Here is a 20,779-nt window from a genome sequence, read left to right on the forward strand (position 1 = left end):
GTGCCTTGGGTTGAGGCTTTTGGGTACCCTTCTCCTTGTGCTTTTGACGGACGAGAGAAATAAAGCGGCGGCGGCTTTCCACTTCCTCGGCTAATAGGATCCAGCCTTCGAGGGTATCGGGATCGCCCCGCATGTAAGACCAGTTCAGAATGTCAGGATGCAAGGCTTCCCTGAAATGATGGATTAGGGTGGTCTCGGGCCAACCTACAATTTTACTTGCTAGTCGCTGAAATTCATCGGCAAATTCCCGAACTGTAGCAGAGCCTTGTTTTAATTGTAAGAGTTCCGTTTTGGCTCTTTCTCCCAGGAAGGGGTCCTCAAACCTCCTTCTCAGGGCAGTCATGAAGTTGTTGAGGGAACGAATCGCACGAGAGCGGGTGTCAAACTGGAGGACCATCCAGTCAGCCGCTTTGCCTGTCAGGAGGGAAGCTACGTACCGCACCCGGCTATCTTCCGTGGGGAAAAGTTGACCTTGTTCTCGCATATAACTGTCCACTTGATGCAAGAAACAAGGCAAAGTCTCAAGAGATCCGTCATACGTAGTCCTCAATTTGAGTTGCTTCCAAGGACCGGGCGCGGGCTGACCCGGTTGCACGGGTGGTCCGGGCGGAGGAGCAACAGGAGCTCCGGGAGGCACGGGTGGAGCAGGTACATTAGCAGGTGGTTGCACGGGTGGTCCGGGCGGAGGAGCAACAGGAGCTCCAGGAGGTAAGGGTGGAGCAGGCACATTAGCGGGTGGTTGTACGGGTACCCCCTGACCCGGTATCGGAACGGGCTGTCTCTGAGCTATCAGGGTTTGTTGTAATTGCCTGTTCTCGTGAAGCATAAGTTCCATTACTTCTTGGAGTTGATCAACACGGTCGGAGAGCTCCCGATTCTGGGCTCGTAAAAGATGAACCTCCTCACTTGGGCCACCAGTAAGATGAGGCTTACTGGTTCGGAAGCTCGTGGCCCATTGAGAGCTATCCCCATATAAATCCTCGTCTTCAGACTCATCTGAGTCTCGACGTCGGTCAGCCAAACGGCGTGCGCGTTGGGTCGCACGCGACGGGACAAACGCCGGGGAAAAAGTTAGACCTGATAGTCCCAGTACATAGTCCTTGGGGCGCGTGTCCACGTTCGCCTGATTCCTTGCTGCAGCCGCCCTGGCTGCTTCCGCTGCCTCTCTCTCTCTTGCGACCCTAGCCGCTTCGGCGGCTTGCTGATCCGCAAGGACTTTGGCGTTCTCAAGTCTTAGGGCAGCCTCTGCCGTAATGCGCGGCAAAAGTTCTGTCTCGAGGAGCAAGAGTATGGGGTCAGGTTCCCCGCCCAGCAGAGGTTGTACTCGAACCGCCAGTGCGGATGCTTCGGCTCCAAACGTCGGGGTCAAAACTTGAGCCAAGGTGGCTACCGGGGTGTCCTTTGTACATTCCACAAGGAGAAGAGCGGTGCTAATAGCGACTCGCTTGGCCTCAGCCTGGCAGCTGGCCGCATCCGGGATCAGGGAAAAACCCTCCGGCGGGGCTCCCGCCATGGTAGAAAGAGTTTGTCGAGAAATAAGATTATCCAAAAGTCCAGTTAATATTTGTAAATCCTCAGTCGCCAATCGGGCATCGTCCAGTAATTGATCCAAGTCCTGAAGATCTAAACGAGCATCAGTATCCTCCGATGTTAACATCCAGAGACGTCCTGTAAGAGATTGCCACTGCGCGTGTACCAGTCCCCTCAAGCGGCAAACCTCTCGGTTCGTCCGGAAAAGTTCAGCGATTAAGTCCTGTAACAGAGTAGGGTCCTCTGAGAAGGGCTCCAGGGTAGTAGATCACCTGGAGAGCTGCACAGCTCCCATCCAAGTGGCAGGCGAACCCCCCCTGGGCTCCAGCCTGGCTAGGAGAACGGTGAAGAGATAGCTGTCATAATGTCAGCCCTTGGCCCACAGAACCAGAAATCACCACAAAGTCTTATAGAGTCCAAACAGATGGCTTTTACTGATCAAATAGGCATACAGTGCAAACGAATAAAATGACAGCTATGAAAGGCTCACTAGCTGGGAGATATTATAAGGCAGGAAAGGCGGGAGATTACACGCAGGAATACAGTTTCCCGGGAGCTGAGTTCCCAGGCTTAGGCATGCGACCTTGGGGGGCAGACAATACAGCACAGAGACAGAGGCAATAACGAAACCGAGATAGCAGCCTGACAGTGGCCCCCTGCGGTTCTCAAAATCATATCACTCCTCTCAGTTGCATGAAAGAAGAAATGTGAGATTTGGTCTTTCTGCATCTTGAAGAGTCCCTAGACTCAGTTGTGCTTGTGGGCCTTCTTTTCCTTCAGGGAGCTTTAAATTTGGATTTGAGACTGCACCTCACTACCTTGGTCTTAGTATCAACAAATTCCAGTGTGCCTGAATTGTGTTCGAATAACTTATTTAGGCCTCAGCAGAATTTTCTGTAAATCATTGATACCAGAACTGTCTTAGACATTACTTTTATTGGAGCATGAACCTTTGTGGTCACTAGCATGCTTCACAGCTGATGTGAAGGAAAAGTGAGGCGATTTTAACACAAACACTAGCCAGCTTAACACGGAAAGCTATGTTTAATATTCTTTAACGCCTGCACTGTTTACACTATAGAAGAAGGTTAAAATGAGGAAGAAATACATGGTTGTCTCTGCCATCAGGAAAGCAAAGTCTAGAAGAATTCTGGAAACAACCCAGATTATTTAATTGGTTATGATCCTTTTGAGGGAATCGTTCTTTCTAGTCCTTAAAAGCTGTTATAAAGTATCAAAAGATGGCATTCCCTCCTGAATAACCCCTTTTAGCTTAAGGTCATATGGGCTCAGTCTGAGAAGCTGGTTGGCATTAACCTGAACCTGGCTAAGAACTGAAATAACAAAGATGCAGAATGCACATCATGTTAGCTGGCATGTTAAGTATAAAAATAATACACACACACACACATTTGTTAGAGCATGAAACAATGAATCTGATAAACACTTGAGTGTTATTACTTTATTATTAATGATGCATAAACTTGCTTCAAAATGTGCAAAACTTTCTTGTACCTTTGAATAATAGTTCTGCAGCATTTCTGTGCAGCAGTCTTTTGAAATTCTTTATTTTAAATATAGCAAAATATCTTTCTCACTTTCCAGGAAGATTGCAATGCTCTCCTAAAGTCTGAAAAAAGAAGTAACATTCTAAGAATATGCTTTCCCCATTTTGTGCCTCTTTTTTCTTTAGGAAATGATTGAAGAACTTCAGAAGCGCTGCATTCAGCTAGAGTACCCTCTATTAGCAGAGTATGACTTCAGAAATGATTCTGTGAATCCTGATATAAACATAGACTTGAAACCCACAGCTGTTCTTCGACCATACCAGGAGAAGAGCTTGAGAAAAATGTTTGGGAATGGCCGTGCTAGATCTGGTGTTATTGTCTTGCCCTGTGGTGAGTTGGTGGGATTTAAGCTAAGAATTCTTTTCTCAGACTTGCAGTGCCAGTCTGATGTGTACTTGACTGCCAGTATTCTCCAGTGAACATAGTGGGACTTATTTCTGGTCAACATGCCTAAAATTGCCCTGTTAGGCTTTAACCTTGCAAGGGCAGAGGATAGTCTAAAACAGGGCTTATTTTGCTGGAGGTGGGGGGTTAATGGGAATGCTTAAAGTTGCATACTTGTTATACCTGTATACCATTTTTCATCCCAAACAGCTCTACATATGGTTCCTAGTGGTCTCCCATCCAGCATAAAGGTCTGCCTGCTTGGCTTGAGCAGTAGAGCTATCTTGTTTGCTTTGAACACTCTCTAGTAGATTTTCTAAGCTTTTCCACATACATGTGACAAGAGCATTAATGAGGAGTGACTTTGTATGACCTTCTGTAGTAAGCATTCTCTTGGTTAGAGCGCTCCTGAATAGGTTAATGGGATTTGTATGGTAATTTGTTTGGGGGATTTTTTGGCACCCTTTTTCTCTTTGCCCTATGAAGAGGGGTATTTTCACATAGACCTTTTTGATCAGACTGTTTATTTTTGTTCCCCACAGGTGCAGGCAAGTCGCTTGTAGGAGTGACAGCTGCTTGTACGGTCCGTAAGCGGTGCCTGGTGCTTGGCAACTCTGCGGTTTCTGTGGAACAATGGAAAGCCCAGTTCAAAATGTGGTCCACCATAGACGACAGCCAAATCTGTCGTTTTACTTCAGATGCCAAAGACAAGCCAATTGGCTGTTCCATTGCTATCAGCACCTACTCCATGTTGGGACACACGACAAAGAGGTCATGGGAAGCAGAGAAAGTAATGGAATGGATGAAGAGTCAAGAGTGGGGCCTTATGATTCTTGATGAAGTACACACCATACCTGGTAAAGAAACCATGTTCACATCTCTGAACAATGCCTCCCTCCCCTCCCATCAAGCCCAGCATTAGTGAGCTACATAGTTCATAGAATCATAGAGTTGGAAGGGGCCATACAGGCCATCTAATCCAACCCCCTGCAGGCCATCTAATCCAATGCAGGATCAGCCTAGAGCATCCCTGATAAGTGTTTGTCCAGCCACTGCTTAAAGACTGCCAGTGAGGGGGAGTGTGCATGGTGTTGAAGCTTAAGGTTTTGAGTGTGATAAGAGTTGTTTTACACCTTGTAGGTTGTTAATTTTGTTTGAGGTTGAGAAAACTATGGAGAAGTTTTCTTCTTCAAACTGTAATGAGGCGTGGGTAGTGTTTCTAGAGCCTTATAAAATATGTCATAGGACACATTAAGTTTATCTGATAAAACATAGGGCTAAACTCTGTGAAAGGTCTAATTTTTTGGCTTACGCATTTAATGCTACCTAAAGTAAATTAAGTTCATTGAGTTCTCACTGGAATGGTTTTTCCTACATTCCTTTTAGAAGCTAGATCATGATCTGTTGTTGTGTGATTCTTTAGCAAAAATGTTCAGACGTGTGCTCACCATTGTGCAAGCCCATTGCAAACTTGGACTGACAGCTACCCTCGTCAGAGAAGATGACAAAATTGTAGACTTGAATTTCCTCATTGGGCCTAAATTGTATGAAGCCAACTGGATGGAGCTACAGAACAGTGGCTATATCGCTAAAGTCCAGTGTGCCGAGGTAATGAGTGTGCCCTGCTTGTTGTCACTATTGTTGTACTTCCTGAGCTGCAGAATGTTCAGAGAGTTCTCAGATCCAGCCTTGCCAGCAAAAAAGTGAATGGGAAATAAAAGAAATAAACCTGTCAAAATTTGCAGAGGTTGTCTGCCTACATGTACCTTTGCTTAGCCTTCAGAAATATTATTAGCCTGCTGTTCATGGATTTCAAAACCACTGAATTTAGGAACCATTTATCTAAATACAAATCTTTGAAAACATGGGATAATTTTTTTTTAAAAGAGAGCTGTTATAGCAGTATAAAATGCTTTTACCTTCCCTTAGATTTAACAGCCATTGGCTATTCATATTCACACTTAACAAAAAAGAGGGGGGAATTAAGATTGATTTTTTTCTTGACACTATGAAGAGAAAAGTTGCCACATCTCTCACGCAATTCACCAATCTACTTGATAGCAGATAATGCAGTATCCGCTTGTTAGAAAGTGTCATTAGCTGTTTTATTTATTTTGTGCAATATTATTTTTTGAACAAGCTAAAACAATGTGGGCTAGGGAGTGTATTTGGTCTGGACAAAATGGGCATTTGAGTTCTTCTGCAATAATTTTGTTTCTCCCTTGTGTCTTGGCTGAGTCTAAGGCATTACACTTTGCCACTAAAAAAGCTTGCCTAGATTTATGGATTTCTAACCATGCTTTTTTTAATCTCAAAGTGGCGGATAGCACTTGAGTGTCCATTAGTGTAACATCAAAAAAATACATGCAGATTCATGATGGCCATTAGTTGCACAGGAGCTTTCATTGCTGCCTCTTCTCCAGCTTTTCTGTAGCAGGCCAAAGGCAAAACTAAAATCTGTAAACAAACTGTCACCAACTTACAATAAAGCTGAGTAGGACTTTGCAGCTGAATATTAGTATCTCCTTCCCCCATTTTATTTCAGTCAGTGTTTGCTAAAGTGTGGTCAGAACGTACCTTTGCTGCCAGGGCTGGAACATGTAAAGCGATCCAGCATTAATAAAGCCACCTTGAATTCTTATTTGGCCTATAAACATTTAAATAAAAGTGTCTTTTGAAGTCATGCAGTAACTATGCCATTCAATTTCATACAGAAGTAGTTTCTGTTGAAGGCTATGCCTTGTTGCTGCAGCTTCAGCAAAAACCTAATGAGAGTTCATACCTTTCTCTATAATTAAGTTTCAAGGCAAGAGAAAGATAACCAGAAGACCACATTCACACAGGACAGATAATCTGCCAAGTGAATCCTTATCTTAATTTCCTGGGTGCGAGGAGCAGAGCTCTTTGCAGGAGGCTTCTCAGATTGGACACAGTGCCTCAGTCCGGTAATTGATGAGAATCCAGTCTTTGCTGTACTGGCCCCTAGTCAGTGGGTTGTTTTTCTTGATTTTTTTGAAGGGCTAGTTCTGGAAGCTTTCCCTGTGGACTAGGATGCTGTTGTGGAGCAATGACTTTTTTCCTATAGAATTTAAAATGAGGAGGTTGCCATCATTTCCTCAAGCTCTCTTTTGAACATAGACTATTTCCTAACATTAAATCTGTAGCTTCAGGTGAACACATTGGGCTGGATCCAAGGTTTCTGTGAACCAAGTTGCATTTCTGTGAGCAATTTTAGCACCTTCCCACTCCCACAGTAGTTTTCCTGTGTTCCTACTTCACCCCAGAAAACCACCCAGAACATTAAGCTGTATAACATGGAAGGAATACAGCAAGAAGAAGGTGTCTGCCAAAACATCCTCCTTCCCTTCCTCAAGCACAAGTGGTGAATTTAAAAGCTTGCACAAATGTTGAAGAGGGGTTTAGTTGATCACCCCCCTCATTATGATGTATGGTTATAGAGGGTCCTCCCTACCCTCAGTAGTGGACTTTCACAGGACCCAACTGATTTCTAGGAGAAGGCACTAACAGTTTTGCACATTCGGCAAAACGCATGCATTCGATCCTGGCTGAAACAGGGAATAAAGGAGGCTAAAGCGACCATTCGTTTTCGCCCTTTGTGAACTTTCCCTCTTCCCTGAATAATAGATCTGTACAGTCTTAATAAATATTAAAGTGATATATAAAGATTTTTTCACAAATGAAGCCAGAGCATACCCAGTGGGAAATTCTGCTCTGGAAGTTGTTATGTGATTATTCAATTTGTTTACCTTATATTCTTCCATGTGTTAGCTTGTCTATAAAGATGCTTGTTATTTGCATGTTGGCAATCAAGGAGACCTAACCAAGCCCTTTGAACTGGTCAGGGGAGTTAGACAAGGTTGCCTCCTTGCTCCTCTCTTGTTTAATCTATACCTGAATGATATGGCAACCAATTTTTCAGAGTTTTGCCACCCCGCAAAGCTTGCAAGTCACCCCACCCCAATTCTACTCTATGCTGACGATGCAGTTCTCCTGTCCCGCACAAGAATTGGTTTGAAAAGATCTTGGCAAACTTTTTCTGCTCTAGGGAAGGTCTTAACCATCATAAGGTCTTAACCATCATAAATCTAAGATTATGATCTTCACTAAGAGAAGAAAAATGCCTCTTTTTCGCTGGGTATTACATGGCTTTGAGGTTGACCAAGTCAAGGAGTTTGTTTACCTTGGCATTCTGTTTTCCCATAACCTAAATTGGAATTCCCATCAAAAAGCAGTGTCCAACAAAATTAAACCTGGGGTTGGTGCTATTATCAACTTTTTTCACACCAAAGGTGGCAAATATATTCCAGGGGCTATTCAGGTTTTTAACCTAAAAATTACCCCAATTATCCTCTTTGGTGTTGCCATCTGGATAACAGTCATCAATGAATCTATAGATCGTCTACTGGTTCGGTTCTTACGAAAACTCCTAATTGCCCCTCGATGTGTTGCTGGCGTTACTCTTTGTTCCGAGTTTGGCCAAATGTCACTTGAAGCTAGGGCGTGGTTGGCCGCCTTTAAACTACACCTTAAACTGTGCTTTATCACTGAGGGGTTCCTAGCTTCTCTGAAGCATAACCCTTTTAAATCCTCATGGCAAAAAATGTTAGATGAGAAACTGTCGTTGTTGGGCTTCTCGCAGGATATGTTATTAGATCTTGGGAAAACTGAAGCTTTTACCAAAATTAAAAAGCGCATTAAAGAGCTCGATTATAACAGCACTACTTTTGGTGCTCGTCGCGTCTGTTCATCCCAGTTCTTCGGAATACCCCTGCCACGTGGTCTGCCTGCCTATACATATTATCTGACAACTCGTCTCTAGAGCTTTTTGCTTGGCTAGATTGAATGCTAACCCTTCTATGGTAATGCAGGGCAGAATTCTGAATATACCATACTCAGACAGGATCTGCCCTTGCTCTTCTGGCTCTATTGACTCATTAGCCCACACACTTTTGGAATGCCGCTTTTACGAGGAACTTCGATCACACTATATTTCCCCCCTTTTAATATACAAATCCAATGCCTCTGTGACTGACATAATGCCTTTTTTACTAAGCGATAGGGACCCCAAGGCTGCATTGTCAGTGGCAAGATTTGTTTCAATCCTTATATCCCTCCAACACTAGATATATGCTGCTCAAGATCAATTGATCAAGGAGCTTCTAAGGAATAAAAGGAAAAGAAAAAAGGAAAGGTTATTTGCATGCTGTAGTTATTTCAGAACAATGAGAAAGCATTAGATTGGCTGGTCTGTGTAGACGAGAAAGTTCTGACATTGGATGAAGAACTGAACATCTTTTTAGCCTTTTTTCACTTCCTTTCAAAAATGTACTTCTAATTATATTTTGCATAAAATCTACTCTGCGCAAGTTGGGTTGGCCAGTTTTTACCATGTAAAGTAATGAACCTGCTCCTAAACAATCAGTTCATCCCAATGACAGCAGAGGGCAGTGCTGATTGAGTGATCAGACAGGCCCTGTTTGATTCATGTTCATTGAATCTGCTCTGATTCATTTAACATTCATGGGATTGATGGCAGGAATAGCTGCACAACTGGCACAATCTGTAATACGATGCTAGTGATGTGAATATTAGATTATATGCTTCAGTTTTAGAGGTAGTAAGACATTTAGTTATCAGAAAAAAATGATAATCTAAAAGTACCTGCTATAAAATTATGCATGGTTTGGAGAGAGTGGACAGGGAGACGTTTTTCTTCCTCTCCCATAATACTAGAACATGGGGTCATCTGCTAAAGCTGGAGGGTGAGAGATTCAAAACAGATAAAAGGAAGTATTTTTTCACACAATGCATAGTTAAATTGTGGAACTCCCCGCCCCAGGATGTGGTGATAGCTGCCAGCTTGGAAGGCTTTAAGAGGGGAGTGGACATATTCATGGAGGAGAGTTAGAATGGCTGTTAGTTAGAATGGATACTAGTCATGCTGCATACCTATTCTCTCTAGTATCAGAGGAGCAAGCCTAGTATTTTGGGTGCGGTGGAGCACAGGCAGGATGGTGCTGCTGCACTCGTCTTGTTAGTGGCTTCCTAGAGGCACCTGGTTGGCCACTGTGTGAACAGACTGCTGGACTTGATGGGCCTTGGTCTGATCCAGCAGGGCCTTTCTTATGTTCTTATGTGTGTGCTTGTTAAGTGCCATCAAGTTGTTTCTGACTCCTGGTGACCGTATGAATGAATGACCTCCAAAATATCCTGTCATTAACAGCCTTGCTCAGGTCTTGCAAACTGAGGACCATGGTTCCCTTGATTGAATCAACCAATCTCATGATGGGTTCCAGTGACTCTTGTCTTTTCATAAGTGACCACAGTACCATAGCCTTAATTTAGTTATTTTAGCTTCTAGAGATAATTCAGGTTTGATTTAATCTAGACCTCACTTATTTGTCCTTTTGGCCGTCTACGGTATCCAGAAAACTCTTCTTCAACACCACATTTCAAATGAATCAACTTGCTTCCTGTCAGCTTTCTTTGTTGTCTAGCTTTCACACCCATACAATAGTAATGGGGAATACTATGGTACTGAACTACGTTGATCTTCAGTGACATCCTTACTCTGAATCATTTCTAGCTCCTTCATGGCTGCCCTTCCCAGCCTCAATCTCCTAATTTCTTGGCTGCAGTCTCCCTTTGGTTGATGATGGAACCAAGGAATAGAAAGTCTTGAATGATTTCAATTTCTTCATCATCAGCCTTAAAGTGGTGAAATTCCCCAGTAGTCATTATTTTTGTCGTCTTGATGTTCAGCTGTAATCCTGCTTAGACACTTTCTGTTTTAACCATCAGTAGTCATTTCAAGTCTTCACTATATTCTGTGGTGTCATCTGCAGATTTCAAATTGTTAATGTTCCTTTCACCAATTTTCACTCTGCCTTCATTTAAATCTAATCCAGTTTCTCCTTATGATCTCCATACAGATTGAGCAGACAGGGAGATAAAATACATCCTTGTCTGACACCTTTGCCAATTGGAAACCATTCTGTTTCTCCATTTTTTGTCCTAATGGTAGCCTCTTATCTAGAGTACAGGTTGCACATCAAAACAATCAGGTGATGTGGCACACCGATTTCTTTTAAAACCAATGATAGCTTTTCATGATCCACACAGTCAAAAGCTTTGCTGTAATCAGTTAAACATAAGCTGATTTTCTTCTGAAATTCTCTTGTATACTCCAGTAACCAATATAAATTTGCAATATGATCTCTAGTGCCTCTTCCTTTTTTGAATCCAGCTTGAACATCTGGCATTTCTCATTCCATATATGCTAACAATCTTTGATGTAAGATATTGAGCATCACGTTACTTGTGTGATATATTCATGCAATAGTCTAGATACACCAGTCTTTAATGCCTCCCTTTTTTGCAATTGGAATGTAAATTAAACATTTCCAGCCTGTGGTTAAAAAGGTACCTTAAAAAGGTACCTTCTTGGGGAGGTGGAACAGAGTCCCCAGGATCTATTTGCTGTGGAAAGATATTACAAAACTCCATTGTCGGACTTTGTGAATATTTTTTCTGAATTAAAGTTGGACGCACACTTGTCTCTTATACCCAGCAAAGTTAATTTTGAGTGTGTTTAAAATAAGAGTTACCACACTTCCTCTGCTTCTTTGTTGGAAGATTGTGTTTCATTCCCTTGTTCTGATAATGGGAACTAGCCCTGTTCTTGAAGTGACAGTAAAACCCTACAGAAAAGCCTTTCAGAGCATGAATAGGATGGAAAGGAGGACAAGGAAGGCACTAGCCAATTGCACTGCATGTAGCATCCAACTGAGCAGTCCCCAGGTGTTTTATGCCAGCGTTACCTTGCACAGCCAAGGAGCCATTTCCTGTTGTGTATAGCAGGAATTGCCCAGCCCTGCTGCACTTGTCTCACACATGTGTTGCAATGTTCTTGTCCACAAACACATTGTGGAGCTCTCATTAACAATAGGAAGGTGATCAAGCCACTCATCTAACATCATATAATGACCTTCTGCTTCTTGCCTTGCCTAATGGAGTTCGTGAATTTATCACTCTCCCCTTTCTGGTTGTTGTTCAAGGAGTTTTAAATAATTCCCAGCATCCTTCCTGCAAGCATTAACACTATCAGCCGCCTTCGTACCACATTACATGCTAGGCTTTTGTCAGCTGCACAGTATTCCTCTGAATTCTTACTGAAATAATTGTGTGCATTTTTAATATTTTAGGTGTGGTGTCCAATGTCTCCTGAGTTCTACAGGGAATATGTAGCTATTAAAACAAAGAAGCGGATACTTCTGTATACCATGAACCCAAACAAATTCAGAGCTTGCCAGTTCCTGATTAAGTTTCATGAACGAAGGAATGACAAGATCATCGTCTTTGCAGACAATGTGTTTGCTCTTAAGGAGTATGCCGTTAGGTTGGGCAAGTGAGTATTGATGAATGTGTAAACCTAAGAGTGAAGGAATCTGTAAGATTTGACGCTTTGGATTTTTAAATTCTTTCATCTGCTTGTATTTACATTCACATTAAAATACAGGATTTTAATGTCTACTTTGTGGTCAGGAGATGGGTGAGGGTCCACTTCTATCTCTAGAGTCTGTTTCTATCTCTAGGGCTGCTTCAGATGGGATGCATTTCAGACACTGGTAGAATTTCCATGTATTTATTATTATTATTTTATTAGACTTCTATGCTTCCCTTTCCCCACAGGTCGGGCTCAGAGCAGCTTACAACAGTTATATACAATTAAAACTGTCATAAAAACAATAAACTAAACATACTTAAAAATCCAAGGCGCCGTAGTCCATATCCAGTAAGCAAAACCATAGCGGGAACCAAGAGAGGGAAAATGTTAAAAATTATCATATCCCAGCAAAAGAACAATACAGCAGTAAAAAAGGAGGGGGTAGGGAGGCCAACAAGATGGAAACCATTGCAGCCCTCAACCTACGTGTTTGGTGGAACATCTCAGTCTTACAGGCCCTGCGGAATTGCTTCAAGTCCTGCAGGTCCCGGATCTCACGTGGCAGGGAATTCTACCAGGTCAAAGTCTGTAGAAGAAAGAATAGTAGTTGCATGTAGTTAGTCTCACAGGCAACTTATTTGGCTGAGTGGGAAGGTGCAGTTAATTCCATAGTCCCACAGCAAATATGCACAGTGAATACCCTGTCACATGAAACAATGAACATTTATGGTTCCCCCCCATACAGAAATCTAGTGTATATTAGCCTGCAGTGATGGTAAATTGATGTAGCTACCTGTACATTTCTGTTCTACATAAAAATTTACCAGTATTGATATTGACGTAATCTTTTCAAGCCATATAAAATTATATTTAGATCTTCTGTTACTGTCCTGTCGCCATAGTAATCTAAAAGAATTAATAGTTTTAAATTAGAAAGTGATATGCTCTTGTGCAGCTGATTCCACTGTGTATTAGCAGATTCAGTTGTAATGAAAATGTGATCACCTCTTGGGTCAGATTTTAAAAAAACTAAAAGATAACAAACCAGCAGTATGTTCAGATGGCTGAAATTCAAGATGTATATTGAAAAAAAATGTTTATGTAGGAACAGCAGTAAAGCAGCAAGTGAAAAGGGCAAATTCTAGCAAAAGAATTGAATATGAAATGTTGTAAGGCCCTTGTATACATTTATAGTGTAGCAATTTCAGTGCTGCAAAAATATGATATCTGGATGACCAAAGAGCTTGAAAACTGACATGAATCTCCTACAAAAAAAAGAACTCATCATTATTACAGTATAAACTCATTTGAAAAGGCCCTTATTCTTATAGGTATGGAAAGAGAGATCCCAGTTCATGTCATGCCAGTTGGCATGCAAAGGAATGCTCATGGGAGCTGAGGCCCTCTGCTGAAGAAAAAGGGGGGGAATTGCTTTGGGGGGAGCTCCTTGTTTGCATTGGCTAGGTCTCCAGCATCATTGTGATGATATATGTATGTAGGTATTAGCATCATTGTGATATGTGTGTGTGTATTCGTGGTTGTATCCTAGAGTTCTATATAATTTTATGTTGATACTGAAAGAATAGTTGGAAAATCTCCCCAGAATTAATCAGGGTACCCTTTTGTTTTAGATGTAGTATTGAGTGTTTGTTTATATATACATTCTGGCTTTCCCATTAGCTCATGGTAGGCTATACATACATACCACAGTGCCAAATGATTAAACTAATACTCATTTTTGTACGTGAAATTGAGAAATGGTTTGCAGTATCTTAAGTCACCTGAAAATGAGAGATACGTTTGAAGAGACCAAAAATCCACATCTTCACATATTCTTCTCTTGTTTTTTTTTAGTATTTTTTTACATTGTTCCTATGGCTTTTGAAAAGCTTACAAAGATGCCTGTGCTGATCATCTTCTGACAAGGTGTCAGCAAGCAACAAATATCACTGATTGTTCCATATTTATAATTTTTTTAGAGCAAATGTTTGTAGATTGTCTCATTAATATTAAACATAGCATTCTCTTGGGCTGTGTTTCCCCACTAAACTGTGTACGCATCTGGACAACGTGCCATAAGGGGATCAGGGCTACCATGTTGACTTGAGTGCTAATTTATCCTTTGCATGTTAAGATTTGAATCTCCCTGCATAAGAGTAGAAGAATTGAATCCAAAAGGTGCTTTGGTGCACAAGGACACAAGTGGAAAGGGGGAAGGAGAGTACAGCTGTTAATGTGCTAGCTCAGTGGATTTAAGCAAAGAAAACACCTTTTTCTATTTTAACAGCTGCTTCTGTCCTTTCATGTGGGATTACCAAATATATTTAGCCCACTGGTCTGTTGAGTCAGGAGGCACACATCAAACGAATAATGTTTACAACTGCCAATATTTATTTCTATGGAAGGGGGTGTCTGACACAATAGGTTTGTCCCCAGTTGTGTGGATCAACAGAAGTTAAGTACGGATGCTAAAAAGAAGAAAAAGTGGTGTTCTCATAAAACAAAAATATGTGAAGCAGATAATTTTTAAACGTGCACTGTTTTTGAGACTGTTTAATAAACTCTTATACTTGTCTCTTTTTTCTGTGCTTCTCCGTCTTAGACCTTATATATATGGACCTACGGCACAGGGGGAGAGAATGCAAATCTTGCAAAATTTCAAACACAACCCCAAAATCAACACCATCTTCATTTCCAAGGTGATAAAAGACATTCTTGCTGATCATCATACTGGATTGCAGTATTACCTTGCTGTTTTGAACAACCTAAAAAAAACTTGCTTTGACTCACTGTAATGTTGATGCATATTTCATTATAACCCACAAGCTTATGTGGCTCCTTCAATTTTTACTTTGATCAATATGGGAATAGCCTGTTGCTTAGAGGCTTCTTTTGTATTGTAGGTAGGCGATACGTCCTTTGATCTGCCAGAAGCCAATGTTCTGATTCAGATTTCATCCCATGGTGGGTCTCGAAGACAGGAGGCTCAAAGATTGGGACGAGTGCTGAGAGCCAAAAAAGGTACATGAAGTCCTGTTCCTTGAGTGCCTTGAATTTTAACGGAACGCTCAAGCATGAAGCTAACAGAAGTCAACTCATGTAGCCAACTAAGCATGTGCAATTTGCCGTTGTCCTGGTTTATTACTGTCAGCTCAAGGTCACAGGTTAAAACACAATTCAAGAGTAGTTACAAAAAGTATTGCAGTAGGGGGCCATCTTTCCCTTCCCCCTCCCTGCTTAATTACTTCTCATATGACACTTAGGATTAGCATTTGGTATGTCTTTAAAAGACACACTTTAGTAGGCCTTAGTCCGAAGGGGCTGTATTTTAATTTTTCTCATTGAACTTCCAAGGCAGTTGTTTCACTTCTCTTGTAACTATGGTTTGGGGTTTGAAAGAGCATACACCAGTGTGCTGTAGTGGTTAAGAGCAGCAGACTCTAATCTGGAGAACTTGATTTGATTCCCCACTCCTCCACATGCGCGGCGGACTCTAATCTGGAGAACCGAGTTGATTCGCCACTCCTACACATGAAGCCTGTTGCGTGGCCTTGGGCTAGTCACAGTTCTTTCCGAACTCTCTCAGCCCCACCTATCTCACAAGGTGTCTGTTGTGGGGAGAGGAAGGGAAGGTGATTGTAAGCCGTTTTGAGACTCCTTAAAGGTAGAGAAAATCGGGGTACAAAAACAAATTCTTGCTTCATTGCCATTCAGTTATCAGACTGGCCCAGATTGCCTCCAGACACTGGCTAGTAAGGAGCCATTCATGTTAAGATGTACCCTTGCAAATAGTGACAAATTTGACTCAAGTGTGCAGTTGTACATTTAAACTGTCTAGCAGGTGGCCTCTGCATTCTTAGTTAAATATTTCCAAATTGGATTTCCTTGATCATGAATCTGCTTGGTTACCACAATACTCTGTCGTCTTCCCCGCCAAAAGTGAATAGTTCAGGGAAGCCCGATCAGAGAATTAAGATAATGGGTATAGAACTATTCACAAAATCCTCCAAATTCTGAAATCAAGGAGCAAAGCAATAATGCCAAATGTGGTGGTAGGAGAAAAACTGTAAATTTATGTATATTTTGTGTGCTTTTAAAGCTATTATTGTAGAAAGCAATGCATTGGGTATATGTAACATTAGGAAGGAGGAAGTAGAATTATCCAATGTTGAAGCACAGGGGGTTGGATCTAGACATCATCTTTCATTAATGGAAAACCAGTAGAACAGGGTGTGATTTTTGCCAGTTCCTTCCTCCCGCTACAGACCCTCTCTACTTTGCCTCCCATGCTGTCCTGAGAGTACTTTCTCCCAAGTACAGCATTTTCTGGAGTTCAGCAGGCTATAGCAGGAAGAAGCTGGGGAAAATTCCATTCATTCAGTGGAGCTCCTCTGGCAGCTCTTTGGATCCAGCCAAAGAAAGGGACTGCATGGAGTGAAGGATTCCTACCTATTGCTTCACCACACCTAAGGCATTGCAAGTGTCACTTGGCTTGTTAAATTCTTCACTGTAACCATATGAGCTAGGAATGTATTCTTTTTTCCTCCCTTTAAATGATTCTTGTTTTCAACATGTTTATGGGGGAAAATACAACATAAGAATGTCTGTATGAGTGTCTCTAACACCAGATTGCTGAATTTTAGTACTTGTAGTATCACCATGTATATGTCTAGATTACATTCAGCCTACTGAGTCTGAGTAAATTCAAACTGTGTTAATGTTAGTTATGCATCTTAAATGTACTTCATGGCTTCCTATTACCCAAGTGATATGTGTGACCCCTTTCCTTATGCTATGCAAGTGAGCATGACTTCTCTCCTTATGATACACCAGACATAAAGTAATTAATGTATCTGGGCTATATATGCTGATTGATGTGAGGTAGTCTCCTTTGCACTATACTTGGAATCAGCTAGAATCCACAATTGCTGCAAAACTGCATGGAGTGTGGCAGGAAACTGGTTCCTGCCAAGCTTTCTGAGAGAAATTGATGCTTTAAACTGAAATAGGAAATCACTGGCGGCTCATTTGTCTGAGAGAGATTCTCGTCCATTCCCAAGCTGCAACCTTTGAATTTGCAGAAATCCTACAGCTGGCAATAAGTTGGTGTTAATAACTCACTGACGGCAGCAGGAGGTCTACAGAATTTTGATTTCTCAAGGTTTTTGTCATGTTAATGTGCAACCCTCAGTTATTGAAGAAGAATGTATGCATACTCAACCTTTTTATAATTTTTAAAAACAGTTATTTGATACTACAGAAATTAACCTTTATGCTTAAGTCATAGAACCATGGTGCATGTTGGATTTAGACAGTTCAGCTTGGACTCAGGAGAGCCAGAACTTAGCACGTTACAGAACCATGATTTCCAGTCATCTTGCTTAGGTATCTCAAATGGATGACATTTAATCCAGTGACTTGATTGTGATAAAGGCAAAGTATAACACACATCCATTTATAGGCCTGTCTTGTTATGATATTTGGGTTCGTAGTTTGAAAACTTGTTGATACAGCATGTACTGTAAATGCCAAGCATGGCGTGACCATCATACTCTTTAGAAAAATATAAACCCTCCTTATATATTGGTTCTTGTAGGTTATCCGGGCTGTGTAACCATGGTCTTGGTCCTCCTTATATATTTTGTGTCCCAGAAGTTGGGCAAAATCTGTTGCAGGCTGAAGTGTGAATGAGATAGGGTTGTTAGTAAGCAGCAGCCAATATTTCAGGAGCAAGCTGAAAGAGGTTTGTCATCAACTTTAAAACTGCGTATTCAGATTGTGGTGATGTAGAATGACCATTCAATTTAAATGTCTACTCCTGAAGTAGTTGTCTTTTTATTTAAACTCTTATATGTGCTTTTATGTGTGCTAACCTTCCAATATTACTTCTGCTGTAGGGATGGTTGCAGAGGAGTACAATGCCTTCTTTTATTCTTTGGTCTCCCAGGACACTCAAGAAATGGCATACTCGACCAAACGGCAGAGGTTTCTAGTAGATCAAGGCTATAGCTTTAAGGTAATTTTGTCTCCATATCCTGCAATATTGTACTCTTGAATCTTATACACTGGAAAGTTGGTTATCATTAAAAATAAGTGGATCAATGGTATGGTAACTAGAGAAAAGCAACTTTGCTCTAACCTTGTTATATTTTGGCTTGTGGGGTGTGTACAGTAGTAAAAGCTGGGAGGGAAAGATTCATGTCCACTATATTGAACTTACTTATTTATTGGAAACATCTAAATTTGGGCATATAGTACTTTCCATCTTAATGCTGTGGTTCCAATGCCTTATGATTTTGATCCAGACAAGTATTAACAGAATAGCAGTTGCTTCTGCGCTCGCATTGTCATAGAAATCTAAGTTGAGAAGGGGACATCCAAAAAATCCCTCCCAGTGCCAGTCTGACAGAGTGCGCATTGTTTCATGCTGTTAACTGTTTATTGAATTCTTTTAGAAATTACATTATAAATTACACATTAGTATTTACTCCACCAGTTTCAAAATAAACATTCTGCAAACCAGTGATATGTATTGTTACCGTCATACAATTCACCAAGTACTTGTAGGTGAGCAATGAAGAAAATAACTTCTGTTTCTTCCTGATTCCCAGGTGATCACTAAGCTTGCAGGTATGGAAGAAGAAGAACTTATGTTTTCATCCAAGGATGATCAGCAGCAGCTACTTCAAAAAGTGTTGCAGGCTTCCGACATGGATGCTGAGGAAGAGGTTGTTGCAGGAGAGTATGGCTCAAAGTCAACTCAGGCAAGTAGATATTATGCTAATAAATAAATAAATAAATTTTATTTGCGGCTAATATGCCAGATAAAGCAGAAACTGACCATACAGAGTAGATGTTTACAACCAAGGCCAACAAAATTAGGAATCACCCGATTTAACACTTCCACAGATTAGGGAACATTGAGGCGACGTAGCTTCATTGCTACTGCACAATATTTTGCAACCTAGGTGGTGATTGGTGAGCTGTCTCCCAGCAGAAACCTTTTGGTCCATTCACCCTCATCAACAGAGCCAATTCCCTAATCAAAGGGTCAATAATATTGAAGCGGGCTGACTTGTAAAGGGGACATCTAAAAAATACATGCTCAATGGTTTCTATTATGCTACTAAAAGCCCATCAAATTTCACATGGAGGGAAAAATAATTAAACAACATTTTAGCCGTAAAGAAAAATATAGGAACACATGCACGTGTCAAAATGAATACTCAAGGAAAGTAAACTTTCTCCTAGACCATTGGTTCCCAACCAGAGGTCCATGGATCCCAGGGGTCCACGAGAACTAAATTAAGGTCCTATAATCAAAGTTATAAACCCATAATAAATTAATATTTTCAATTAAAAGTTCTCTATTATAAAAATATATATTCAAATATTATTCTAAGTTTAATGTTTAACTAACAGTTATGATTAAAGTTTATTTTCAAATTCTCTGAATTTTTATTTTGAACCTTGGGGTCCCTTTACCGAACAAAAAAGTCCTAGTGGTCCCTGGTCAAAAAAAGGTTGGGAACCACCCTGGTATTAAGAATCAAGCTTGTTGATATTTGCATAGCCCCAATCCTGGGTCCTGTTTCTTGCTCATATTAGGCTGTAATGGAATGCTAGGAACTGACATAGGGAGAATGATGCTGATTATTGAAGAACAGGCTGTTGTGAAGACAGAGCTGTACCATGTGAGTGTGGTACCCAGCTGTCAAGAGCCATCACCTCTGTCTGGTCGCCACCCACTTTATATCTGAAAGTGAGGGTGCTCACACCATATCTCTTCTGTAGGAGATTTTTACTGAAGGGAAAGTTTGTGTGGGTAAAGCAGATGATTTTTCATGTTAGGAATAGGTAGAATGGCACTGAACTCACTCGTGATGTGTTCTCTTATTCTAGGTTTCTCGACACCATGGCACAATGAGCTCTATGTCTGGAGCAGACGATACAGTCTATATGGAGTATCAAACCTCACGAAACAAAGCATCTTCAAATAAACATGTCCATCCACTTTTTAAACGCTTCAGGAAATAACGTAAAAGGACTATATTATGCCATTGTGCATCTTTTTCTTCCAGTAAGAAGAAAAGACCTGAATTTGTTTCAGGTTCCTAAAATTTGATAACATATTTAGCTAATGGATGTCTCCATGTGAAGCTGTTCAGTCATTATAGTGGAAGAGTTGTAAACGGGCTTTACCTTTATTAATCCAATATGGTATTTTCCAGGTAATATTTTTGATCTATATTTTTATTTAACAGTTTAAAAGATGGTTTCAAAACAATTCTGAAATAAGACTTTTTTGTATATATTTGTATCATGTATACAGCAAAGATTCAGATGCTTGAAAATGTTAAATAAAAATGTTCTGTACAGAAAGAAAATGTAAAGTATCTCACTTTCTTTTTCCTGCTGTCAAGTCACAGCTGACTTATGGTGACCCCGTAGGATTTTCAAGGCAAGAGACGTTTGGAGGTGGTTTGCCATTGCCTGCCTCCGCATCATGACCCTGGTATTTCTTGGAGGTCTCCCATCCAAATACTAGCCATGGTCAGGGCTGAGAGTGTGTGACTGGCCCAAGGTCACCCAACAAGCTTCCATGGCATGAGTGGGAATTTGAACCTGGGTTTCCCAAGTCCTAGCCCAACATTTTAACCACTACACCACACTCTCTCACTTGAGTTCTCTTGGGGGGCCCCAATTGGATCCATCAGATAAAAGACCTGAAGAGTGGTGTTATTAACTGAAGAATGCTTCTGATTGAGCTTAGTCATTAGCCCTTTTTGTAGCACCATCACACTTACTGCTTTTGTGCAGTTTCCTATAA

At 41.1% G+C, this 20,779-nt stretch overlaps 1 protein-coding gene across 1 annotated transcript in view; it reads left to right on the plus strand.

The window, feature by feature from the left end:
* Positions 1 to 20,020, plus strand: part of ERCC3 (ERCC excision repair 3, TFIIH core complex helicase subunit) — a 33,902-nt gene extending 13,882 nt beyond the window's left edge. Inside the window, exons 6-14 of the mRNA XM_056861427.1 lie at positions 3,224 to 3,428; positions 4,025 to 4,339; positions 4,906 to 5,090; positions 11,708 to 11,910; positions 14,552 to 14,648; positions 14,853 to 14,970; positions 17,847 to 17,965; positions 18,561 to 18,713; positions 19,852 to 20,020. Of these exons, the coding sequence (XP_056717405.1) occupies positions 3,224 to 3,428; positions 4,025 to 4,339; positions 4,906 to 5,090; positions 11,708 to 11,910; positions 14,552 to 14,648; positions 14,853 to 14,970; positions 17,847 to 17,965; positions 18,561 to 18,713; positions 19,852 to 19,986 (1,530 nt within the window). The 3' untranslated portion in view covers positions 19,987 to 20,020. The remainder of the gene's footprint in view (positions 1 to 3,223; positions 3,429 to 4,024; positions 4,340 to 4,905; positions 5,091 to 11,707; positions 11,911 to 14,551; positions 14,649 to 14,852; positions 14,971 to 17,846; positions 17,966 to 18,560; positions 18,714 to 19,851) is intronic.
* Positions 20,021 to 20,779: the final 759 nt, after the last annotated feature.

This window comes from Euleptes europaea, chromosome 15 (assembly GCF_029931775.1).
Source record: "Euleptes europaea isolate rEulEur1 chromosome 15, rEulEur1.hap1, whole genome shotgun sequence".
In the NCBI taxonomy this organism is placed as follows: Eukaryota; Metazoa; Chordata; class Lepidosauria; order Squamata; family Sphaerodactylidae; genus Euleptes; species Euleptes europaea.